This window comes from Lolium rigidum, chromosome 3, assembly GCF_022539505.1.
Source record: "Lolium rigidum isolate FL_2022 chromosome 3, APGP_CSIRO_Lrig_0.1, whole genome shotgun sequence".
NCBI classification, from domain to species: Eukaryota; Viridiplantae; Streptophyta; class Magnoliopsida; order Poales; family Poaceae; genus Lolium; species Lolium rigidum.
This window is the reverse complement of record NC_061510.1, coordinates 135422747-135450481: the sequence shown is the minus strand read 5'-3', so window position 1 is coordinate 135450481 and position 27735 is coordinate 135422747. Positions and strand designations below refer to the sequence as shown.

Below are 27735 nucleotides of genomic sequence, written 5' to 3'. Positions count from 1 at the left end.
ATGGCTTCTTCCACCTCCCGCATTCAAGTCCAGACACGCATCGTCCTCCAAGCGGCCTTCGACGGCGACCTCCGCATCCTCAAGAGTAACTGCACCTCTCTCCCCCTCTTTGCTTTGCTGTAATTTCTCTACTAGCAAATAAAAAAAATGTGTTTGTGCGGCATTTTCTCTTTGCTAGAAATGGCCGAACTAATGGACTTGGGGATAGCCGAGGACGAGGAAGGGGCTAACGCGCTGCATCTCGCTGCACACAGTGGGTGCCTGGACTGCTGCAAGTTCCTGGTAGAGGAAGCTTGGATTGATGTCAATTCAACGACGACGAAAGGTGCGTTCAGTGCATCTCTTGTGCTATGCATGGTGAATGGCAGCTTGGCAAAGAGTTTGTTTGAAATGTGTTCTCTATTTCTCTTGCAGGTACGACACCGTTGGTTTGCGCTATGTTTGAGGGGAATGTCCAGGTTATGAAGTACCTTCTCGATCGTGGCGGTAACCCGAGAAGGAAGACTCCCGAAGGCTTAACGGTGCTGCACGCTGCAGCCGCGAGAGGTGATTTCTCCTCTTTCAGTGCTAGTTCAGTACCCACTCTGGCAGTCTTTGGAATTGAAGGGCAAAATCTCTATTTATCTGTTGTGCCACTAGGGCTGTGCAAACCATTAAAGCTATTGCTATCCGAAGGACATCCTGCGGATATTATGCTCGAGGATCATGGCGGGACGCCATTGCATGCGGCTGCTTCGGGGGGGCAGGATGAGGCTATGAAGATTCTGCTGGAGCATGGCGCTGATGTAAGTTGTTAAACACTTAAACTCGCTGTGAATCAGTGAATGCCAATGTGATAACTTCTGTTTGGCTAGTTGGCTTGACGATTAAGTGGTTTTTCCTAGGAGCAATTATTATTCTGCAGTCCGACTTGTATTTGTTGTTCTTCAAATGTCGTTTATTTTATTCCTTTCAGCCCAACAGACTTATGGATCAGAACATATCTGCACTCATGCTGGCATGCTGTCACAAGTCCCTCAAATGCATGAAGCTGCTGATTGAGGTCTAGTAACTTATTCGCCAAACTTGATGTTTGTCCAAAGCCTTGTGATAGGTCATGTTGTCATGATTATTTCTGCAGATCTTATCATTAAAGCTTCCTTACTTTCCATCATGTATTTCAAAAATAATAGGCTGGTGCTGATGTCAACGGTTCTTACTGCGGACCAACTACTTTAACGCACGCAGTGAAAAATGGCTTGACTGATATTGTCAAGTTCTTGCTGGAGGCTGGAGCTGACCCCAATGATCCTGGCGAGGTTACTGCCACTCTCCTGTTTGTTCAGTTCTATGATTCTGGGTTGTAACCTTGCCTCTTGCATATCCAATGGTTGGGTGGTTGTCTAAGACTGGTAGTCAACGACTGTTGATGGTTTCTCTTGTCCATGTTTGTCCGCTCTGACAGTAAAAACTTTCAGAAGGTTATAGCTTAGGACTTTTTTCGAAAAGGGAAAGCCCCAGCCTCTTTAATCAATTGATGCATACAGCCCTTTATTGCATTATTATTGGAACAATATTACAAATTATTACAATTCATGGGTGATCTGTAGAACTCGATCTTGCTGGTTACCATTTAGTTTGTTCTGTTCATTTAACAATACCTGATGATGATCGGGAAAAAAAATCCTGATACCGATCACCAAGAAAATAGAGAAAATAACATGATACTGCCATTGAAACATATTCAGGAGTATCTTATTTTCTCAATATTTCCTGGTCAGAAGAAATTCCCGTGTTGATCTCTTTTTAATTCATTCTGGATTATATTACATTTCCAAGTTTGTTTTTATATTATAGGATGGGGAAATTCCAATCCAGTTAGCAGCAAGGCGTGGTGATCGTGATCTGGTTGAAGTTTTGTTTTCCAAGACAAATCCAGTTCCATCCCTGCCATATTGGAGTGTTGATGGAATAGTTAGAATGATGGAATCTCCACTTATAAAGCATCAGGTATATATGACTTCACAAATAACTAACAATTTTAGCATCAGATATATAGGTGGTTTCTTATTACTTTCAAGTATAACTTGTAGCTTTTTTTTAGAACACAGTTATTCATGACATAAGTTCTCAGTGATTGTCTGTGGATATACAAAGTTTACCAAAAGTATGCATACTTATGAGCTTTTTTTCTTTTCATGATGCCCCTCTTATCACTATGTCCTTGGTCCTTCAATTGTTTCCACTTCAATGTCCTCCTTGTACTCTCTACATGACTGTTTGGATGATAAATCAAATAATAGTGAAAGAATCATACTTTCATTGTGACACCATTAAATTCAGTGGTAAGGGCTGTAGGTATTATAGTGAGAATGTGAGAGATGTTATGTTGATAGAACTACTTCCTCAAATTGGACATTTTGATAGCGAGGATTCAAGAGGAAATTTGTTACATATGCTGGTTGCACCCCGGCAAGGAGATAGTCATATAAGTTTGTCAATTACAACACGTGTGCCGTGAGGACTTGACATTCACTGCGGATGTGCTACTCTTTTCAGGATGCAGTTCCCGTGGGAGCAAGAATAACTTATTTGAAGTCACGAGGGAAGGACGCATTCGCAAAGGAGGACTACCATGCCGCTCTATACTTCTTTGGACGGGTATGTTCTGAAAGTTCACAAAGAAAAGGTGGCGACTTTAGCTATTTTTGCAGCCGCACTTTTTTTTCATAACTAGCAAAGTCGCCCGAGTAAATACGCGAGCAACAACTTAATCATCTGTTTTGTTTTCGAGAATTCTAAAACTTAGTAAGAATACATATAACTTTATTTCACTATTCTATACTGGTAAGAATAAGTTATGTTTAGAAGTCTTGTTATATAATTGTTAATGCTACCAATATTGTTTACTCCTGAAGAAGAAATCAAACCAATCTAAGATAATCTAATAAATTTTAGCAATTCAGCACAAATTACTTTTATAAGAAATATTGGAGTTCACATTAACAATATTATATCTTTTGTTTCTCAGAATTAAAACTAGGCTTTAAAGATTTAATATCTTTCGAAAAAGGCTGCTTTATTACTCAAAAGTTTTGATGTAATACATCCGGCCTTTGCATAACTAGATGCACACAGCCGTTCAAGTTTACAACTCAAGGTCTTAAAGAAATGTAACGAGAAACAAAGGGCTATCATGGTATAGGAGCCGCAATCCTCAAACTATGCAGCCACCCATGTTGGATAATAAACTCCTTGGCCGAATTCTTCAATCGTGTAGACACCTCCATAAATAGGTCGCGGTCCTCCACGCGCTGAAGCGATGACCATGAACGAAGCGTAGCCATAGACCGGTAAATTACCTGCATAAGAGAACAATTTTTGTCATTAAAAACCTTGTCATTTCTACATAGCCATAGCGACCAAATAACGGCGATCGCTTCCACCTTGATAAGATTTTTAAACCTGACATCTACCCCATTTCCAATTGCCAAAAATATTTGCAATGCCTCGAGGTGGATGTAAGCTAGATCCTATCTGAATGATTGACCATATAGCTTTAGCGAACCGGCATTGGAAGAAGAGATGTTTTATTGTTTCGCCGTCTTGACAGAAAACACATTTCTTACAACCATGCCAATTGCGTTTTGCAAGGTTATCTTTGGTGATAATAACACCATGACGTAGGTACCAAGCAAATACCTTCGTTTTCAGCAGCATCCTCAACTTCCAAATGGTTTTATTATTATAAACCGGTTGTATAGGTTCTATTAACACCTCATACAAGGATTTTACCGAGAATATACCATTCTTGTTGAGTTCCTAACGAAATATATCTTTCCCTTGAACCAGTTGGATTGAAGCTAATTTCTGTAGCAATTCGTTCCAAGAGGTTAATCGGGGACTGACTACATCACGTCTAAACGTCATAGATGGTGGGGAAGTTTCCATCACACCCTGAAGGGTAACATCCTTATGGCGAACAATCATGTACAAGGCTGGATATTGTTCCCGGAGTGTGGTTGTACCTAACCACTTATCCTCCCAGAACCGTATCTCCAACCCATCCCTAATGGAAAAGGACCCGGGGAAGAAGTGCTTCTTAGTTGCCATGATGCCAGTTCAAAAGTTTGTATCTCCGGGTTTCCAAGAAACCTGCGAATTCGATTTAGAGCCTAGATACTTCCTCCTCAACAAGTTTTGCCATACACCATCCTCAGTTAAGAATCTGGCCAACCATTTACCTAATAAGGCCTTATTCTTCAACTCTAGATCGTGGATACCACGTCCACCTTGATCTTTAGGACGGCATACGACATTCCATTTTGTCAAACGATATTTTTTCTTCTCACTATCTTCTTGCCAAAAGAATCTTGATCGGAGATAATCCAATCTATGAAGAATTCCTTTGGGCAGCTGGAAGAACGATATCATATACAGTACCATGTTTGTGAGTACTGAATTTATGAGTACTAATCTTCCACCCAGAGATAGTAATTTTCCTTTCCAACTACTAAGTCTTTTCTGCAATCTTTCCTCGACAATTTTCCATTCAGCTAAAGTTAGTCTCCGATGGTGAATCGGAATACTCAGATTGAAAAGGAGCCTAAACCACATCCGAACAGTTCGGCATATTGATTTGCTTCGTCTTGGGCGTCACCGAAACAAAACAATTCACTCTTATGAAAATTAATCTTTAGATCAGACATTAGCTTGAAAGCTGATAATATTAATTTCTTGCCTTTTCTAGGTCGTGTTCCATAAAAAGAATTGTGTCATCGGCATACTGCAGAATAGACAGTCCCCCGTTAACTAAATGGGTACCACTCCTTCAATCTGGCCATCTTCCTTAGCGCGCTCAATTAAAATGGCCAACATATCCACCATAATGTTAAATAACATTTGAGCTAGAGGATCGCCTTGCCTCAACCCTTTCTTCGTTTGAAAGTATTTGCCAACATCATCATTGATTTTGATGGCAACACTAAAGTTGTGAATTAAAGAGGGCCATTGTGAGAAAAGCCTTTCATCCGAAGTGTTTGATGAAGAAAGGACCATTTGACCTTATCATAGACTTTTTCAAAGTCGATCTTGAGGATGAACCCATTCAACTTTTTGCGATGCATCTCATGTCATGTACTGTCTCATGCAATGTCACAACACCATGTAGGATGTATCGACCTTGCATGAAAACAATTTGAATCGGACGCATGACATGATCAGCCACCGAATTTAGTCTAATAGTAGCAACTTTTGTAAAGATTTTAAAACAAACATTAAGGGCAGATTGGTCGAAATTGCTGAATACGATCAACATCGTTAACCTTTGGGAGTAAAATGATTTCCCGGAACAAATCTAGCTGTCCGCCTGGAAGCTCTTCAAACAACTCTAGTAGATCATTTTTAATGGTATCCCAGAATGTTTGAAAGAACTCAGCTGGAAAACCATCAGGTCCTTGTGCTTTGTTAGGTTTCATTTGGAGGACTGCTTTCCTTATCTCATCCTTCGGATATGGGGCGGTAAGGACAACATTCTCCTAGGAGGACACTTGTGGAATATCATCAATTCTGGACTCGTCCAGTGATATATATCTGACTCCTCAGGTGCCCCAAATAAACCATTATAATAAGAGGTGATGTAAGACTTTAACTGCTCATGTCCCTCGATCGTAGACCCATCCCGAAGGAGGGAGTGAATGCGTTTCTTTCTATGTCTGCCATTAGCAACCCTATGAAAGTATCTTGTATTCGAATCTCCTTCCAACAAGAACTGAGCTTTTTGATCGTTGGTACCATTTGAGTTCCTCCTCGCGTAATAAACCAGCTAACTTCGCATTATATTGATTCTTTAAATCAATTTCTGGCATCGTAAGCTGTCTTATTTCCGCGATTGCCTCTAACTCGTCAATTGGCGTTGATAGGTTGAGTTTCTCCTGTTTGAGTTGTCCAGTTATATGTCGTGCCCACCCACCCAGGTATTTTCGCACAGCCCGTAGCTTGTGATTCCACCTTTCGATAGGGGTGCGACAAACTGCTGATCCCATACATTCTTAACCATATCAAAGAAGTCCTCCCTTTGTAGCCATCCAAGTTCAAATTTGAAAGGATATTTAGGTGGCGGAGATGGGATCCCGGTTGTTAAAAGTATGGGTGCATGATCCGACAAAGATTCAATCCGAGATAGAGCCCGTACCGAGACAAGAGGGAATTTCTGTTCCCAGTCTAAATCCATTAGTACCCTATCCAGCTTCTCGTATGTCAGATCCGGAAGACTATTAGGCCAAGTGAATTGCCTCCCAGTCATTGAAATTTCCTTTAGATCATCGACAGCATTGAATAAGAAAAACCAATTATTATCAAACCTGCCTTTACTCTTCTCATGTGGATATCTAAGCAAGTTAAAATCCCCACCCACTACAAGAAATCTGCCATAAGTTGACAAAATAAAGGTGTCACTGAAACGTCAATAATGGCTACTTGTGACGTTACAGTGACGCTTTTCAAAACGTCGAAAGCTGGGAGTCAGCAGTGACTGCTTAAGACGTTCCACTTGAAAACGTCGTAGAGCTTTGTGACGTTTTAAAATGTCACTGACGGCATGACGTTCCCAAAACGTCATGGGCACCTGCCCCCGAGTCCAGCGTGGCAATCCGACGTGGCAAAATTGTGACGAATTAGAAACGTCGTTATCTGAATTCAGCCCGGTCCATTCAGCTCCTTATGTGGGCTGAGCCCATTAGTTCTGATTATTTTTTTCGGCTTTGTTGGGCCTTGGCCCGTAACTAGCCGAATTACCTTGGCCTTTTTATCTTATTTTTTTTGGCCAATTACATATAGAGACCCCACGTGTCAGGTTCCATTTTCCCATTGGTCCCACTTGTCAGCATTTATTTCACACGATCTGATAATATTTATACGCCAAAAGATGAATACATGAAGTCTATTCCAGTATTTTTCCAAAAAACACATACATGAATGACGAAGCTGCAACTGAATCCAAAGGATAATGAAAACAAACCGGTAAGACTATTACAGCACGCAACATCCATCGAGTCAAATCATAAGAACCAAAGCATGCCATTCTAGACGTCCGGACTCGGCTGTCATAACCTAACCTCCATGTCACCTTCTTAATGCTGCATCATCAGGAACTCTCCCCTCCACCAACCGCACAACAACCTGTTCCATGTGAGCACATCACCGTCCAACATTGCATCCCAGCACCTGGCTAACACAACCTGTCCAAGAACAAGCATCTGTCATAGGCTCATCCATCCATCCTGCACAAAAACAAACATCCAAAGGCATGACTGTCAAACAGGTAATTTTTAAGTTATTCTCTATCCTTGTTCAAACAAAACATACAGAAACATACAAATAATTTTTTAAGTTATCCTGCACAAAAGCTAACCACCGCTCAGTAGGCACTGATGTACGAAACGCCATAGGTGAATGTTCATCTTCCCCAAAACTTAATGGTTTAGTACAAAATGTACTTTTTTTTGAACAAGTTGAGTATGTACTAGAACCATTAATCACAGCTAATGAAATATGAAGACGATGTGTAGTTGTTTGGATACAGAAGATTAGCAGTCAGTTTTCGGGAAACAAATTTTAGGCTGATCTTTAGAAAGAAAGAAACAGTTTTGAGGATTAGTCTGTTAAGATTCAGTACATGGAAAAACATACTATTTGGATACCAAAAGTTCGAAATCGGTTTATACGATTCCTCAATTACATATCTATTCTGCAGCCTCTTGCAAGGTTTGCTTTTTCACGGAGGCCGCGCGCTAGTTGTCAGTCGTGCAAGACGGCGAAAGCCAGAACCGCAAGGTGGTGTGGGCGGCGAGCAGCAGCCACGTTCGTGCCGACTCGAGGAGACTATCCATTGCAAGCTTTCCAAAGGCCGAATAAATCAACGGCAACACCGAACGATTTTGGACATGGACGTGGCTGGCAAGGCGACGGTCAGGGGCCAAAGAAAGAAAGGGCACGGCTACTAACCAGCCACAATAATCATCCAAGAGAGATTCGGGCACGGCAGGCAAATCACACAAGGGCTGCAACATAAGTACAAGCATAACCAGACACTCAAATTTAACAGTTTAAGGAAACTCTTCATGAAAATCTCTGCTACATCCAACATAACAAACAGAAAGTATCTGAGACACCAACACTTAGATATAGCACAGAAACTGTTCTGAACTTGTGATGCTCCAAAATTAGGCTAACCCCTTCACAGTACCAGAAAGTTAAAGCTTCATATCAAACCTTTCACTTCTTGGTTTTGTGCCTACTGAGCGGTGGTAATTTTTAAGGAAGAACACACAGTAGTGCAGCAGGCAACTTTTAAGTTATTCTCTATCCTTGTTCAAACAAAACATACAGTAGCATCAGGAAACATCCATAATTTAACATTTTATTTTAGAATTAAGTCGGATACCTCTCAGAGAGAGAACTAAGGTACAATAGTTTCCTTTCTACACATATCAGTATGACTTAGCACTTACATCATGAAGTAAGATCATATAAGATCGACCAGATCCCAATACAAAGATATTCAGATATTAGCTTCCATATCACATAGGGATTTGACTCAAAAATAATGCATGCCACCATGACCCATCAACCAAGTAACAAAGAGGAGAATGGTATAGACAGAAGACTTACCTAATCCGGTAAAGACAGCGCTGCTTCAGTTGCAGCACAGTGAGCTTGACACTGAGAATCCTGTGCCATGGTTTCAGTTGTAGCACACAGTCCATCAGGTATGCAAGAAAAACCAAGCGAGGTAGGTGTTACTAGGCTTCAAGGATGCTGACGCAGGTAAAACCAAGTACAGTAAGGGCCAATTAAATATTAGCATGAAATAATTACAGCATGATGTACAATATGTACACACAAGAGGCTTGAGCCAAACAAAACTTGGGAGAACAAGTACTCTAGAAAAAGAGATAGTTGCAGAAGAATACCAACTATTATTATAGGAAAATGAATCAGATTAGAACTTACTGATGATATATATGATGACCATCACAGCCACTAAAGGAAATAGCTTTCCCAGATACCAGATAATGGCATGTGATATTCCCATACATACTACCCAGTCCTGTAACAAAAAGGATAAGGAACTTTACCTGTAGATATATTCCATCGTGTATAGAAACAATGGAATGTTTTGTAGATCTATGCTAGTCACATTGCAAATGTTTTGCATACATATGTAGAAACATTGCATTCACCGCACCCAAAACAAGCACAAGACTACAATTAAGCCACTGCTCGTTACCACATAGACTTTGACAGATCTACGTCACTGCTATATGTAACATAATCGCAAGGCAAACAAATATATTTGTTGTGTGGATAGAATAAATTAACTTGCAGGTTACCACATAGACTTTGATCACTGTGGATAAGATGAACGGAGATTTCGTCAGCGTCGGTCAGAGAGATAGAGAGAGAATAATTGATGTGAAGCAAAATTTGCACACAGCCATGTACTTCTCCTAAGTTCAGCGCTGTGTGTCGTCAGTTCAGTTCAACTGAACCAACCAATTGTACCAGAGCACAAGTCCCAGTAGCACTAGAGCAGGTTACAAAAACATACAAATCGTTCCATTTTGGACACTTCGCAAACACCAATCCTTAAAATGGTTCACGGCAACGGTATGGTCCACTACACAATAGTTCGGCCTAGAGGCAAACCATTTTATTCCTTCCTCGAACTACAAGCAACTACAACTATCTATCCCCTGATACTGATAGCAGCCTTACTTTTCCGATTACACCACTGGTTGAGATGAACAAGCTAACGATTTCACTAAAGTCGCATCTACTAAAAACTTCGATTACGGCCATGAACCACACGCGCTCTCCACTTCCCACACCGAATTCGTACCCCCAAAATCGCTCCAGGGAAACATCCAGACGAACACTACACAAACGCTCACTCCAAAACCACGGACATATAGAAGAAAAAGAAGCTGAAATCCGCAAGATACACTATCGGAGAGGGCTTGAGCAAGCAGGATTAGAAGCGGGAACAAGAAAACAAATCACGGGAGCTGAGCTGAGACGCGGCACGCACCTGAGCGGATCGGGGTCTGGAGGGGGAGGACTTGAGGGGAGAAGGGCGAGGAGAGCGGAGCGTATAAGTAGCGGTCAGGGCCTCGTATCCTCACCTTCCATGGCCACCCATCCGCCCCGCCCCGGCCAACGTCGCGGGAGTCGCCGCGGGAAGGTGGGAGGGTGGAGAACCTCCAGATCTCTGAGGGCCGGGAGTGGATGGCGCCGCCGCGGGTCACCTGCGAGTAAATTACATATAGGTACCACTTTTGGGGCAACGGTTGCGAGTAGGTACCAACTCTGGTAATTTTTTCAAGTAAGTGCAACTTCTGGGGCAGGTCGTAACAGATTGAGCAACTCTGAAGTTAATAGTGAATTAACCACGTGGGTCCACTTGTCATAGCAACTGTCCGTCGGCCAGCCGTTAGGGCCAGCCGTTAAGTCCGTGGAGAAGCTATGCTCCGCCGCCATGGCTTGGTCGCGTCTTGTTATTTTCTTTGATTTGACGATTCCCGTGATTAATTCTCGTGTCCTTTTTAGGCACAGTAGAACTGTAGAAGATGCCAAGATGGGATCAGAGTCCGATCGACTTGGTTGCCATGTTGTTTGGTATATTTTTTTTGGTTGGAACTGACCTAACGGTTGCATCTATTGACTATTTTCCGCGAAAAAAATTTGTGACATGTCTTTAAACAAGGTTTAACCGGTAGCAGGAAAAGGAAGAGAAAAAAATAGTAAGATGAACCGGTAGAATCCCATAGAGGTGCAATTGATATTTTTACAAAGCTGGGCTAAGCCCACGTCGTTGGCTCTATGTATTTGGTATCATAGATGTTTATATTTTTCTTTCTATATAGTTAGTGAAACTTTGACTTTAACCAAAAAAAAACTATAAGCATTCAATTTTTTCAATTTTTGGAAGAAGGAAGCAGCTTTTACAAAGCTGTATATAGGCTAGTAAGTGCAATCACACACACACACACAGGTTATACATGGTCATTAGTGTATACTGCTAGTACTCTTGTAGTTCACAGCAACAACAAAAAAGAACTAGTATTGTATTTACTATTTACCCCTGTTGATCGTATAGCTGTCAAGATTGCGGTGTGAGGTTGGGGTTGTTTTCTCCGCCGCCGCGCGAAGCAAGGAAATGAAGCGGCGCTGGGCTGATGGAGTCGACACGTACCTCGCGCGGGGCTCGCTGACCGGTGAACCAACTGCGGGGCGCGCGGTGGACTCTCCGTACGTACGTGCGTCACATGCACGCGGGCACTGTAGCTGACCGGTCAACAAAACTCTCCTGTCACAGATGGAGCCGAATCGTGCCCTAACGCCACGCAGACGGACGTTTGCTATGACATGTGGGACCGCCCGCTTAATCCTCGTTTAACTTCAGAGTTGCTCAATCTGTTACGACCTGCCCCAGAAGTTGCACCTACTTGAAAAAATTACCAGAGTTGGTACCTACTCGCAACCGTTGCCCCAAAAGTGGTATGTATATGTAATTTACTCGTCACCTGCAGATGGAGTGATGGACGACTCCTCGAAGACGATGTCGACGAATTACGCGCGGGCGGATGACTCGGGACCGCCCATCACTGCAGCGCACGAACGTGCGGCCTAGACGGAGGATTTGGCGTTGTCGGCCGCAGATCGATAGGTGGCGGGGGAGCACAACGGTGGAGAGAGGGAGCGGAAGATGTGGGAGGTGCATGGTGAAGGTGGGTGGCAGATCGATGGGCTCGGAGCGGCTCCGGTGGTTGGGGTGTTTCGAGGGGAAGGAGGGAGGGAGGTGGTGGCGGCGCCAGGGAGGCTAGGATTTGGATTTAGGGTTTGGAGGTGGTGACCGATTCGCGCGAATAACAGGGAGGAGCGACGGATCGCGCGCTAGTTTCCCAATTTTTTCCGATCGCGCGCTGGTTTCCGAATTTTTCCCTCCGCGTCTCACTTTTTCCTTACACTCTTTCGTAATTCGTACCTATGGCTGCAGCTGGGACCTATGTCAGGTTGGCCCCACTGTACAGTCTCTTGCTAGGTGGTTTTAGTAGTAGTTATAAACTAATTTCAGGTAGTCCTATATTATCTGCTAAAATTTCATGATAGAAAAACGCCTACTAAAAATATGAGTTCAGCCCTACTACAAATAGCGATGTGGTAGACACGTGGACATGACACGTACGCAAGACGGCTGAGGTGGCATCTAGTCATTCGACAAATATCATAAAAAACAAATATGACGATCTTAATTGGTTGTTATCGTCGTGGAAAAACGTCGTAGGCCACTTAATTTTGTTAATGACGTTTTGACCTAAATTGCCAATGACGTTTTTGCCCAATAACGTCACGATTTTCTAGGGTTTTGCCCCCCCCGAGTGGCCAACGCCGGTCAAAGCTAGGAACGTCATAAAGCTATGACATTTTGATTTCCAGTCATAAAAAAAACGTCATATTATGGCAGATTTCTTGTAGTGACCTATGATGACAGGATGCAGATTATCCTTTGCTAGATTAACCATTTGACAAAGGAAAGCAGGATTGACCCATAGACCGATACTAAACTCCAAATGAAATTATCAGACTTATTCCGAATGTGAAGCTTTATGTGAAAATTACCTCCAGAATTATCTAAAATTTCTATATTCAAAGTTGAAACGTCTACAAGGAGGCCTCCGGATCGACCTCTAAGCGGGCGCGATACCCAAACAAAGTCTTCTCCACTAGAAAGGCGATTTGGAAAACATGTTGAGTAGTGACGCTTACCCGTCTCAGAGATAGCAATAAAATCTAAAGAATGATCCCGAATGGAGTCCGAAATGTGTAAGTGTTTAGCCAAGTCACTAAGACCTCTGCTATTCTTAAACATGCCATTCATTTGGAAACATTATTAGATTTAGAAAACTTAGCCTTTTTATTAGGCCAGGCGCGTTCGGTTGCTTTGAGTTCATAGCATGAACTAAGCATCGCATCATCCAGTCTGTGACGCCCCGAGGTTCCGGTACCGTGAGGATTCCAGAGATCCCGCAGAAATCCGCACGATATCGATTCAGAGACGCCCTCCGACACGACGTGCGCGAAGAATCACACACGTGATGCCAGAGGAATTAACACGAGCGGTAACATTACAACAGGATTACAATAGAGCCCACAAGAAACGAGATATATTACAAGAATGACTCCAACGAGTCAAGATACAAATATACAATACAAAGATCCAAGTCATACAGAAGATCAAAAACGTCCGAGTACGGACAAGATACAAATTGGACTAAGAGTCCTGAAGATAACCAGTGGCGTCCATAACCCTGCCCAGGCCAAGCCGGAAGGGTAACCTTGCTAACGCCATCTTCAACGAACATATCTTCATACCTGCCCGGTTATATCCCGTAGAAGCAACAATAAGTACGGGTTCGTACTTAACAAGACTTCAAGACGTATAAGCATTCGTCAACCAGTCGTCCTTTGTACTTGAGGCACGCAGGGGACTTAGAGGACGCAAGAGGAACGTCATAGGCAATATGGTGGGGTTAAGCGGCAGCGCGCAAGCACTAAAAAACCTATAGAGACACTCTACAAACTTTCGTCTAATCAGAAAAGGTGAGAGAGCGTACAACTAACAGTTCTATACTCTGCAAACATAACACAGCCGATACTTTCCCCCTTCGCAAAGAAGTACTTACAAAGGCACCCACACGGTTGTCAAGTTTTAACCATTTATTATTGAAGTTGTGCTAACTTACTACACAAGTTATTATGATTGAAACAACAGGTCTAAGTTGTCTATGGTCGAGTCATACAGCTCCAAGTCGTCCATAACCGCGGACACGACTTATCGATAAGATTGTAACCCTGCAGGGGTGCCCAAATGTGCCCACACGCACGATCAACCCACTTACGACAGATGGATATCACGACACGCACTCTCCTTCACCACAACAATGTCCAGGAAGCCACCTAACTAAGTTAACCCGTATCGAAGTCCGGCCGTGCTCCGAAGCGGACTTAGCTGTTTGCGTCTACGGCTAAGAGGATCAGAGCCCACTAGAGGATGACCTCTTAACAATACGTACCGCATCCTACGAGCGTGCAAGAGGCAACGGGGTTACAAGGCACTCACGGCTTCCCCAAAAGTAACATCATATCATCTGACCATAAAGAAACATGCTTGCACGCCCGGGAGAAACAAACAAACATTCAAACTAGTTGTGGCCACTGGACAAAGCTGTAGATTCCGGCAGTGGTCGAGGGGAGACCCGGTAAGCATACCCACGTGTGGTTAGAGCGCTCAGTCTCGGAACACATAACAAGAACTCGGGTCCTAAGTTATTTCGGAAACACAAGTGAGCCGTCATAAAACGATCAGCTGACCCACCGATGCCTCCGCTAAACAAATGTCAACAACTAAAGTAACCATGATTCTTCCCAACATATAACCAGATAAGATAACAATAACGAAACGAGATATAAACAACACCAGCATGCACTACGACTCGCAAGGCAGACTCGATAACCAAACAATAGCCGTGGGAGGTGATGGTGGCAATATGGGCTGCTTAAGGTAACAAGTGGAAAGGACACGTGACAAGAACGCAACTTAAGGGTAGCATGAGGGAGAAGGCAAAATAAAATAGGTGAGCGACTCCTGCAGGGACAGGAGTATAGGGGAAATGCTTGCCTGTTATAGCTTGCTGAGGAACATCCGGAGAACTCGTCGTATCTCACCGCACCACTTTGTGATCCTATCCGGGAAGAAGCAAATCGCTACAACAACCAACGGATGCACATCTTACTACTACGGAAGAAGAACCGGCATGATCAAGATGATATGCATGGCATGGCAAAGATGGTGCAATGCATCTTCTCCAATTTAATCGGAGTCGGAACCCCGGACAAACAAATTAAGGTTAGAGTTGCATTTCTACCGGCAAATTTAAGTGTTGATTAGCATGTCATAGACGTGGCAAGGGTGATCTACTTCAAGTTTAAATGGAACCGGGACAACATTATACAATATCCCACATATTCCATATGTTACATATTAGGTGGTAATGCAAACTAGCACGAAATTGTATGATGCATTATGCAACAACAAGCATGGATGGCATAATCATGTTCCTCATATTTTTCTGATCAATTTTCATATTGAACACTTTGCATTTCGAATTACGGTTTAAAAGATATGATTTATGCAAGATTTAACACATATATGCAATTTTTAGAAAAACAGGAATAGACAAAAGCCGCAGACGCTGACACGCGGGCCAGGGACGCTGACGCGGCAGCTGACTAGGCAGAGGAGCCCGGGTTGACCTCCAGGAAACTGCAGGGGGCTTTTCAGAAAAGGCGGGGACCGCGGGTTAAGATAAGAAAAGCTGCAGGGGGCTTAGCACAAAAGAGACGAGATTCAGATGCGGGGAGGTTTCCTCACCGCGGTGGGATCTAACCGCAGAGGCTGACGAAGGGGCCCACGGCCACGTGGCAGACACGCTGGCGAAGCTTGGAGGCGCTGCACGGAAGGTGTTCGACGATTGTCTGGCGGTGACCACCTGCATCTCGGCGTGGATGCGCGCGGTGATACCGTGGACTCCAGGTAGCGCGCGCGTGGGCGTCGAGCTCGCCTCGTCGGTGCGGATCAAGAGGACAAGGCGCCGTCGTCGGGGGCCACCGGAGAGCACGCCGGCGTCGAGGTCTGCGACGGAAACAGACGGCATCAACGTGTGAGGAGGAAAACGGAAGAGAGGGAGGGGGAAAGGATGTCCAGGGAAGCTCCGGTGTACCAGGGTGCTCGAGGGAGGGTCGGTGTGGCCGGAGGTGCAGTGGAACCACCGGAATTGATGGCGGACGGTGGCGGCCGGAGGATGGGGAACGACAAATTTGCGCTTGATTGGAGGGCTCCCAGAGCGATTCCTCGCACCAGGGCGTAGAGCTCGACGACGCGGATCTCCAGGGTCCAACGGCTTGGCGAGGGGTGGACCAGAACGGCGGGGCGCCGGCGAAGAAGTGGCGGTGCTTTGTGGGGTTTCTCCCGTTTTGCTTACAGAGGAAGAAGAGGAAAAGAGGCGGCGGCGCGAGGGAGGATGGAGGAGGGACTAGGGTTTGTGGGGCTATAAAGGAGAGGGGGAGAGCAGGTTGCGCCGCGGTGGTTGGCGAGGAGGACCACTGCCTCCTCACGCACATGGCGTGACCGCACCAGGAGAAGACGACAACACGAGGAGGAGCCTCTCCTCGAAGCGGTACGGTGCCAAGGTGGGCTAGGTCGGGCCGACTCGGCCACAGGGGAAAAAGGCCAGGCGGTGGGCTGATGCGGTGGGGGGGAAAGAAAAAGAGAGGTGGGCTAGAGAGAGAGAGGGCCCAGAGGAGAGGGAAGGATTTTCTTTTTATTTAGCAAATCCTTTTCTCTTTTGTTTAGTTTAGGAAACCTGTTTTAGCAAAATGTTTTGAACCAGCACCACCAGAAGTTTGAGTTTTGAATATAGGGTAGAGATAGAGACAAAATAAGAGCCAAAGGTTTAATAGCAAAAATAAAAAGTAATTTTGTGTTAGGGTTTGTTAAATGACAAGAGAGGGGAGGTTTATTAATAAAACCATATGAGAGGTAAAAATGAAATTAATTAGGGTTTATAAAATAATTTTATTTTGTTTAAAATATGGATGATATGATGCATGATGAATGATGATGCATAAAAAGAAAAGAACAAGCAAATCTAATAGGGGTACTACCCTGGGCCGTTACAATCGACACCACTAACAAGGAACCTCGCCCCAAGGTTCCACGTCCAGGTACGGGGGAGAGGGGTGAACTACCGGATCTTCTGGCGGCGTGTCGATCTCCTCGACACCACTAACAAGAGTTGTTGCTCCATGTTGAACGGCGACACCACCAACAAGAAGTCATTATCCCGTTGCCGATGATGCTTCCGGTGGAATCTTCAAAGATCAGGCCTAATAGGATAAGGCAAAGATCGTCCAACCCACGTGGAAGCCTAAGACTCGGAGAAACTTAGATAAGAGAGAAGACTCAAAATTCGCGAAGGTAAGAAGAGAAAGAATATAGGTAAGGAGAAAAATAGAGCTAATCAGATCTATCCAACGAATTTTAGAAAATAGTTTTAACACTAGACACAACAACGTCCGTTGGCAAGGTTATCCTACAGGCTGGACTAGTGGGGTACCGTCAACCTGAGGCTCTGATACCAACTTGTGACGCCCCGAGGTTCCGGTACCGTGAGGATTCCAGAGATCCCGCCGAAATCTGCACGATATCGATTCAGAGACGCCCTCCGACACGACGTGCGCGAAGAACCACACACGTGATGCCAGAGGAATTAACACGAGCGGTAACATTACAACAGGATTACAATAGAGCCCACAAGAAACAGATATATTACAAGAATGACTCCAACGAGTCAAGATACAAATATACAATACAAAGATCCAAGTCATACAGAAGATCAAAAACGTCCGAGTACGGACAAGATACAAATTGGATTAAGAGTCCTGAAGATAACCAGTGGCGTCCATAACCCTGCCCAGGCCAAGCCGGAAGGGTAACCTTTCTAACGCCGTCTTCATCGAACATATCTTCATACCTGCCCGGTTATATCCCGTAGAAGCAGCAATAAGTACGGGTTCGTACTTAACAAGACTTCAAGACGTATAAGCATTCGTCAACCAGTCGTCCTTTGTACTTGAAGCACGCAGGGGACTTAGAGGACGCAAGAGGAACGTCATAGGCAATATGGTGGGGTTAAGCGGCAGCGCGCAAGCACTAAAAAACCTATATAGACACTCTACAACTTTCGTCTAATCAGAAAAGGTGAGAGAGCGTACAACTAACAGTTCTATACTCTGCAAACATAACACAGCCGATACTTTCCCCCTTCGCAAAGAAGTACTTACAAAGGCACCCACACGGTTGTCAAGTTTTAACCATTTATTATTGAAGTTGTGCTAACTTACTACACAACTTATTATGATTGAAACAACAGGTGTAAGTTGTCTATGGTCGAGTCATACAGCTCCAAGTCGTCCATAACCGCGGACACGGCTTATCGATAAGATTGTAACCCTGCAGGGGGGCCCAAATGTGCCCACACGCACGATCAACCCACTTACGACAGGTGCATATCACGACACGCACTCTCCTTCACCACAACAATGTCCAGGAAGCCACCTAACTAAGTTAACCCGTATCAAACTCCGGCCGTGCTCCGAAGCGGACTTAGCTGTTTGCGTCTACGGCTAAGAGGATCAGAGCCCACTAGAGGATGACCTCTTAACAATACGTACCGCATCCTACGAGCGTGCAAGAGGCAACGGGGTTACAAGGCACTCACGGCTTCCCCAAAAGTAACATCATATCATCTGACCATAAAGAAACATGCTTGCACGCCCGGGAGAAACAAACAAACATTCAAACTAGTTGTGGCCACTGGACAAAGCTGTAGATTCCGGCAGTGGTCGAGGGGAGACCCGGTAAGCATACCCACATGTGGTTAGAGCGCTCAGTCTCGGAACAGATAACAAGAACTCGGGTCCTAAGTTATTTAGGAAACACAAGTGAGCCATCATAAAACGATCAGCTGACCCACCGATGCCTCCGCTAAACAAATGTCAACAACTAAAGTAACCATGATTCTTCCCAACATATAACCCGATAAGATAACAATAACGAAACGAGATATAAACAACACTAGCATGCACTATGACTCGCAAGGCAGACTCGATAACCAAACAATAGCCGTGGGAGGTGATGGTGGCAATATGGGTTGCTTAAGGTAACAAGTGGAAAGGACACGTGACAAGAACGCAACTTAAGGATAGCATGAGGGAGAAGGCAAAATAAAATAGGTGAGCGGCTCCTGCAGGGACAGGAGTATAAGGGAAATGCTTGCATGTTATAGCTTGCTGAGGAACATCCGGAGAACTCGTCGTATCTCACCGCACCACTTTGTGATCCTATCCGGGAAGAAGCAAATCGCTACAACAACCAACGGATGCACATCTTACTACTACGGAAGAAGAACCGGCATGATCAAGATGATATGCATGGCATGGCAAAGATGGTGCAATGCATCTTCTCCAATTTAATCGGAGTCGGAACCCCGGACAAACAAATTAAGGTTAGAGTTGCATTTCTACCGGCAAATTTAAGTGTTGATTAGCATGTCATAGACGTGGCAAGGGTGATGTACTTCAAGTTTAAATGGAACCGGGACAACATTATACAATATCCCACATATTCCATATGTTACATATTAGGTGGTAATGCAAACTAGCACGAAATTGTATGATGCATTATGCAACAGCAAGCATGGATGGCATAATCATGTTCCTCATATTTTTCTGATCAATTTTCATATTGAACACTTTTTTCGAATTACGGTTTAAAAGATATGATTTATGCAAGATTTAACACATATATGCAATTTTTAGAAAAACAGGAATAGACAAAACGGTTTTATACCGAGCAGAAGCTAGCCGCAGACGCTGACACGCGGGCCAGGGACGCTGACGCGGCAGCTGACTAGGCAGAGGAGCCCGGGTTAACCTCCAGGAAACTGCAGGGGGTTTTTCAGAAAAGGCGGGGACTGCGGGTTAAGATAAGAAAAGCTGCAGGGGGCTTAGCACAAAAGAGACGAGATTTAGATCTGGGGGAGGTTTCCTCACCGCGGTGGGATCTAACCGCAGAGGCTGACGAAGGGGCCCACGGCCACGTGGCAGACACGCTGGCGAAGCTTGGAGGCGCTTCACAGAAGGTGTTCGACGATTGTCTGGCGGTGACCACCTGCATCTCGGCGTGGATGCGCGCGGTGATACCGTGGACTCCAGGTAGCGCGCGCCTGGGCGTCGAGCTCGCCTCGTCGGTGCGGATCAAGAGGACAAGGCGCCGTCGTCGGGGGCCACCGGAGAGCACGCCGGCGCCGAGGTCTGCGGCGGAAACGGACGACATCAACGTGTGAGGAGGAAAACGGAAGAGAGGGAGGGGGAAAGGATGTCCAGGGAAGCTCCGGTGTACCAGGGTGCTCGAGGGAGGGTCGGTGTGGCCGGAGGTGCAGTGGAACCACCGGAATTGATGGCGGACGGTGGCGGCCGGAGGATGGGGAACGGCGAATTTGCGCTTGATTGGAGGGCTCCCAGAGCGATTCCTCGCACCAGGGCGTAGAGCTCGACGACGCGGATCTCCAGGGTCCAACGGCTTGGCGAGGGGTGGACCAGAACGGCGGGGCGCCGGCGAAGAAGTGGCGGTGCTGTGGGGTTTCTCCCGTTTTGCTTACAGAGGAAGAAGAGGAAAAGAGGCGGCGGCGCGAGGGAGGATGGAGGAGGGACTAGGGTTTGTGGGGCTATAAAGGAGAGGGGGAGAGCAGGTTGCGCCGCGGTGGTTGGCGAGGAGGACCACTGCCTCCTCACGCACATGGCGTGACCGCACCAGGAGAAGACGACAACACGAGGAGGAGCCTCTCCTCGAAGCGGTACGGTGCCATGGTGGGCTGGGTCGGGCCGACTCGGCCACAGGGGAAAAAGGCCAGGCGCTGGGCTGATGCGGTGGGGGGGAAAGAAAAAGAGAGGTGGGCTAGAGAGAGAGAGGGCCCAGGGGAGAGGGAAGGATTTTCTTTTTTATTTAGCAAATCCTTTTCTCTTTTGTTTAGTGTAGGAAACCTGTTTTAGCAAAATGTTTTGAACCAGCACCACCAGAAGTTTGAGTTTTAAATATAGGATAGAGATAGAGACAAAATAAGAGCCAAAGGTTTAATAGCAAAAATAAAAAGTAATTTGTGTTAGGGTTTGTTAAATGACAAGAGAGGGGAGGTTTATTAATAAAACCATATGAGAGGTAAAAATGAAATTAATTAGGGTTTATAAAATTATTTTATTTTGTTTAAAACATGGATGATATGATGCATGATGAATGATAATGCATAAAAAGAAAAGAACAAGCAAATCTAATAGGGGTACTACCCTAGGCCGTTACACAGTCCAACCTCCGATACCTCTCCTACAATATGTGAGAGAAGTTGGCCATCCAAAATTGCGTACGCTTCATCATCATCATCAATTGTATGAAAGGTATCCGATTTGCTCTTAGACACAGGAGTACATTTTAATCTATCGAACTCCATGTGTTTTAGCGCATTAGTCGAAACAGAAACTAAATCAAAAGAATTACTCAAAGACACACCAACATTATTCAGATTAGCCGAAATCTATGGTGTGGATAAAGCTAAAAAAGATTTACCACTGGAAATATTACCTGAGGTGTCGAGATTAGACGCTGCCTTGCGCCTCATCGCCTTGGCCAACGAGTCTTCATCCGTAACCTCGGAGCCGTCGGCCCCCACCCCATGACGTGTGCTCCTACGCGAAGGGGTGGACGGCAAAGCTCGGCGCGAAGATGCCGCCTTGGGGGGAGGAATTGGCGATGCAGCCCCTCCCCCCCCCGCCCCCCCTCCGTGGCAGCAGCGTCAGGCTTCGAGGGCGCCTCCCTCGACGAAGCGACGGCGCCCGGGGACCCCAAGTCACGCCCGAGAGCAGCAGCAGCCCGTGGAGTCGAGGACGGTCCCACTGACGACGGCTGCTCCACCGATGTCAACGCAGCGGTGGCCTTGGGTACCAGGCAGTGTCCATCAGCAGCAGCAGCGGAGGGGCTTCCCTCCGTCGTCGTCGCAACATCGCCGCCCGTCAGCAGCGTAGCCTCTGACAGCAGCACACGCTGCTGCATGGCCCCGGCGGGTGGGCCTTGCTGCACCTGAGTCGCGGCTGCAGCAAGCGAGTAGTCCCCGCCCAGATGGCCAACACCCTCACCGAGCACCGGCGCTGCTTGCTGCCTCGCCTCGATCTCCGAGCCGACGCCCGGTCGAGGAGAGGGGCACGCGGCCACGTGAGTGGTGCCACCAGCAGCTGCTCCGGTGGCCTGCTTCCCCACGGAGTCCCCGCCGAGTGCAGCTTGCCTGCTGACCATCGCTTGTGCAGCCTTTGCTGCGGCCGGCTCGGCAGCTGACGCCGAGTCCGCCGAAGATCGACAAGGGGAGGTCCTGGCGAGCGTGTGAACCCTCCCCCTCGCCGGAAAGACGACCCTCTCCAGCCCTTGAGTGGATGGTGACGAACGCGTAGCCTCCAAAGCAGTGGCGGACCCAGGAAAGAATTGGAGGGTGTGCAAACCTTCAAAAAAAAGTTCGCACTACCCCATGTGCTATGAAGATTTGCCAAATCAATAGCATATATAGCTAATGTGATACACAACATTGTAGATCAACACATAGGTTTCAGTTTTACATGATTCCAATACAAATAGCTCAAAACATTAACCAAGTCTTACATTATGAAATGAAATATAGAAAATTACATCACTTGGATTTGGTAAATCTACGTTCTTTCATTCCCATGAAGGTTTCAACTATGTCATCTTCACTTACTTTCAAGAACACATCTCGCTCAATAAATGTCACTAAGCAATAGTTCAAGAGGTCATCACCCATACTATTTCTCAACTTGTTTTTCACTAGACTCATTGAAGAAAATGCTCTTTCAACATTCGCCGTCGCCACCGGTAAGAGCAATATCAACTTGAGAAGTAAGTAGACTAGATCATAAACAACATGCTTGTTTGTTTCAACAAGCTTAATAGAGAGCTCACCAAGATGATTTACACATTTAAACCTATCATCCCTTCTCATATCATTGATAAAGGTATCAAGTTGGAATTCAAGCCTTATCAAAGACAAGCTTGGAAATTCATTGGGGTAGAAGCTTGCAAGTTTCATTACCTTTTGTGCACCATAAGAAGCAAATGAATTGAGGGGATTCAAAGCCGACATGCAAATAAGCAACTCCATGTTAACCTCATCAAACCGATTATCAAGCTCTTGAATAATTTGATCAACGACACCAAGATACACTTCTCTTCTATACCGATCATCATTTGTTTGTATTTCATAATACCGATGTGATCTACCATGAGCCACGTAATTATCCTCCGGTGAAGGAACTCCAATGCCATGTTTGTTGCAAAACAATGTCACCTTTGCAAGAAATCCTTCCCATCCATTAGACCTCATACGTTGCATTTGATCCTTTGCCAATCTAACAAGATCCATTGCATTAAGAATATCTTGATCCTTCTTTTGCAGAGATATAGACAAGTCATTTGTGTATCCAAGAATAACAAGCATCAAGTGAAGATTGAAAACAAAGTCAAATGATTCAAAGGCGGCAGCAATTCCACGTATTCTTGACCACTCACTCTTTTGAGAAGGATCCTTTCCAATCCTTACTAGCACTTCAAGGATTGTGGAGTACATATCAACAATGTGTAGGATGGTTTTAAAGTGAGAACCCCACCGAGTATCACCGGGTCTAGATAAACCCATTTCTTGATTCAATCCACTTCCACTTTCAATTTCACCCATTTCAAGTGCCGACTTACGCCATATATTTTTCTGGTTTCGAAGTCATGTGAATATGGTTGGCATGGGCCTTTTGCGATATATCCTCTCCGAACAACATCCTGATCATTGACAGCATATGCAGAAATAGGAACCCTTTCCCCTGGATCATACGGCATGAAGTGAGCATCATATGATGTTGCACTTGGTCGTTCTGGTGATGGTGGATCTGGTATTGCATCTTCTGTTTCATTCTCACTCTCGGAATCAGATTGGACAGGAGGTGCGGAATGCCTTGGGTCTTCGGTTTGCTCATCAGCTACAAGTACAACCAAGGGCAATGAACTAGATGCAATCTTCGCTTCACGATTCCGGAAAAGAGATGCAATTTGGCTATCACTCTTTCTCTTCATAATCAATCTACAGTTACAACAAACATAGGAAAAAATAGACATTTACAAGGGATCAAATATAGAGGGAAAAATTCGTGGGCACAAATTCATGGTCAGGTTGCTCCTACAGTCCTACTCCCATTACTGACTACTCCAGCTCAAATTCGTGGGCATAAATTAGAAATAGGTTGATAATTAGGGATTCATACCTGCAGACTCGATCTGGCTGAGTGGCGAGCTGCGCGAGAAACGAAGGGCGAGCGCCGAGCGGCGGTAAGTGGAGGCTGGCGAGGAGAGGGAGGCAGGCTGGGCGGCTGGCAGGGGCCGGCGTCCGGCGAGGCGGCGACGGCCAGGCGGCGGCGACTGCGGGCGTCCAGTGCGGCGGCAAGGTCGTGAGATGGAGCTGGAACCTGGGGATCGAATGATTGGAGCTTGTCTCGTGCTAGGCTGGTAGCTTAATTGGCATATTGGGCTGTTTTGGACTCTTGGGCCTCATTTTCAGTCTGAAAAAGAGTAGGTAAAAAAAAATCTTCAGAATTCCAGGGTGTGCAATGGCACACCCTGCACACCCGCTGCGTCCGCCAATGCTCCAAAGCCGCCGATAGTTCCTCGGACGTGGCTTTTGGACTCAACGGAGGACGCCTCTCCAGAGAGGGACTCACAGACCGAAGCTTCTCAACAATTTCCACGGCTGCGGGAGTATGCGGATTATTATTGAAAGGAGTTACCGCGAAGACAACAGCAGCCACCTGTGCCCCACCAGATGACGCACCACCAGAACCACTAGGCTGCGTCGGCGGTGTAGCTGAGTCCACTGCACCAATCCGCCCATCCGAAGTGTCCATAGCATCATCATCGTCGGCACCTGCTGCGCCCCCTTCATCATTACCATCATTCTTCTTCTCCCAAAGAAAAGGGACAAAGTCGGGATCGGGGACAAAATCCGTTGGCTCTCTACGGAGGCGAAACTCAAAGGATTTCAACTCCACCACAACATCTGAAATGGCATAAGATCCAGGCTCCGATACAGTCCTGTCCAGCACTGAGGAGTTAAACATCGCCACAAGAACACGGACAACACCTCGACGACGAAGGCTAAGGAGGTCGACGTCCTAGGTTTTGCCCAAGAGAGACCCAACAGCCCATAACCCCAAAAAGTGCCTGAGAGTGTGGGGTACCCCTTCCACATGGAGCCATACTTGTTCCAATTCAACCTTGCGCGGAACTTCAGAGGACTGCCAGGCGGAGATAACAATAGACGAGCCAGAGTCCAGCACTCTCACTCTACCATCCATTCTGTTCAGATCATCGAAAGAGGGAACGCTTTTAAGGAACTCCTTCTCTCCATCTGATGGTAAATATTTATGTTCTCTTTTCTAAAGGATGTATATCGATCAAGTTGATAATTTGACTGGTCCTATACTCTACACGTGTAAGTGGAAAAATATTTGTTTTGAGATTGTATGTATTCAGTTCTGTCTATACACATGACCAAACTATGCATGTTCGTGTCTACATCTGACTATGTGTCGCACTTTCATCTGACGACATGTCTCACTTTCACTTTGTGTCCACATAATGGAGACATGACAGACTAACTTACATTTCATCTCGGATGACTCATCTTAATCTACACAATTAGAAATCTAAATTACACTTAGATTAATCACAATTAGTCTTCCGTTGATTGTTACAAAATATAGGAGTCACTTCAAACCTAAATTGTAGTTTAACTAATCTTATTGTAGTATTAACAATCCCTAATTGTGTGATGATGTAGTTCCATTATTTCACATATATCTAGGTAAATATTTTTTTATTATATATGTATCATGCATATTTCGTATTGACTATTTTTTGTGTCATTAATATCTTACATTATAGACTAACTCAGACTGTTGTTCTATGACGCACCTGTCTTAAAGTACGCATTAGAATTTACATTTTGCATTAAAGTTTACATTAATAGTCTTATTTCCTTTGATTGGTGACAAATAAAATTATGTTTAAATATTATATGTTGTAGAACATATGGATTTCTCTTAGTGAAACTGATAGTTTAATTGTTCTTGTATCAATACTGTATATTTAATGTGTGGCATATATAATCATAAATTTCACTAATAACTTCGACAAATAACAAATTTCCAATCTTCATGAAACAGACATGTTATCCATATTTGTGAATAGCCAATTGTTTGTACTTTATTAGCTTTGTTTGTTCATTTCATGTCATATTTTCACTTCTAGTATTGCTTTCACAAAAGCTAACTAATTTGATTTCTACCATTTCGGTCTTCAGTAGGACTTTCATTGGTCCATACGTACATTGTGACTTTTCGTAGACGTGGATAGTTTGTATATTTAGAAGCCGGGGTCGCAATATCCTTTATAAAAAAGGATGTATTATTTTGGCATGTTAAAAATAGAGGTCATGTAATCAGTGGTCAAATGAACTATTTTTTAGTTTTTTTTTCTAGACTTCGTTTACTTTTGCGCAATGATGGTCATCTATGATTCTTTATTCTCCAGAGTTCTAGCTTGGCACCTTTATTATATTAGGAGGATTTATTGTTGTGGTGTTCTTACAACACCAGTTTGCTTAATAACCAACCGGGTATTTGATTCTGGGGTTCTCTTATATAACCACCCGAGTATTGTTCTTCTTTTGGCGTACAGTTTTCAATTAGGTTGTCCTCGATTGACCAGCATGTATGTATTCATGGCATGTTAAGTTCGGATTTGTAGCCTGGTGCCCATTTCTCTTGCCCTCAACATTATGTTGAGTGTATGTCCTTTTTAGTTGTGTCAATTGGGCCTATATGGGCCTTGCTTACTCTTGCAGGCTTCGAAGACATCTAATGGTTAATTTAATCACAGCTGTTAAACCTTAGTTAATTATGAGGCTCCACAAAATCTTCGACCAGATGTTTTGCTTTTTTTTTTGGGAATTCTAGTAAATCTCTTAATTTTCTTCCATATCTTGCTTTTAGTATATAAATAGATAGATTGGTCATAAGATTAGCAGATTTTTTTTAACATCCAAATGTAGAAGCATGGCTGTATCCACCATAATATTGACTGGAAGGTCAGCATTGAACATTCAACCCAAATTTTGCAGAACTTGGGAGTATTGAATTGTGCATTTCCTATACCAGAAGAATGCTAATGAAAGGATCTGCGAAACTTAGTTCACGCTTGATTGTTGTAAGCACAGGTGACAGAGATAAACCCCTTTGATGCCACCATGTTTTCCAACCGGTGCCTATGCTGGCTGCGGATGAGAGAAGGGGAGAGAGCTTTGTCAGACGCTCAACGTTGCAGACGGCTTATGCCTGGTTGGTGCAAGGCATGGTATCTTGAGGGTACAGCTCTCAGCTTCATGGAGGTGTGTCTGCAATATCAAATCGTTTCTTCAGTCAAAAACCTGATTCAGTCTCTCCGCCTGTATCACTGTCCCGTTGTATTTTCTCGATGTACAGGATTACCAAGGAGCAGCTGATGCATTTATGGAAGCACTGCGACTAGACCCTGAGAGCGATGAGATCAAGCGAGCTTTAGGGTAATGGTGCTTTTGCTGGTTTCATCTATTATCCTATTGAATTAATTCATTGTCCGAGCGACAAACATCAAACTCCCAAGGTATTTCTGTCGAGCTTTTGAGATATTTGATGTTATTCTCACACATTTGATTCTTGTGAGTTGCAGGGAGGCCATGGAGTCTAAGAGGAGCTCTATTCGCTCTGAGGATATGGTGAATTCTCTTATGACGCCGAGAAAGCCTAGGATGTCTGAGCACGCTGATAGAGAGAGTGGTTGGCGGCATTGGTGGATTTGACATCGACTATTCATTTTCTTCGGTTGAAAAGATCGCAACGTTGATATTTGTGTGCCCTTTTTCTGTTGAAGGTATTTGA

General features: G+C 44.8%; 2 protein-coding genes and 1 long non-coding RNA gene across 3 annotated transcripts; 1 reads left to right on the top strand and 2 right to left on the bottom strand.

The window, feature by feature from the left end:
- LOC124695558 (ankyrin-1-like) lies at positions 1–27735 on the top strand. Its single transcript, XM_047228389.1, has 12 exons — positions 1–85; positions 179–325; positions 415–546; positions 640–785; positions 956–1042; positions 1173–1298; positions 1837–1989; positions 2539–2640; positions 27036–27206; positions 27301–27380; positions 27527–27633; positions 27728–27735. Exons 1-12 carry the CDS (start codon positions 1–3, stop codon positions 27733–27735), a joined length of 1344 nt encoding a protein of 447 aa, XP_047084345.1.
- LOC124698261 lies at positions 7151–10175 on the bottom strand. Its single transcript, XR_007000913.1, has 4 exons — positions 10070–10175; positions 8992–9088; positions 8650–8796; positions 7151–7259 (listed from the first exon to the last, which is right to left on the bottom strand). It is a non-coding gene; the product is annotated as an uncharacterized LOC124698261 (long non-coding RNA).
- Positions 22287–24130, bottom strand: LOC124698260. Its single transcript, XM_047230765.1, has 2 exons — positions 24028–24130; positions 22287–23846 (listed from the first exon to the last, which is right to left on the bottom strand). Exon 2 carries the CDS (start codon positions 23448–23450, stop codon positions 22389–22391), a length of 1062 nt encoding a protein of 353 aa, XP_047086721.1. The 5' UTR covers positions 23451–23846; positions 24028–24130; the 3' UTR covers positions 22287–22388.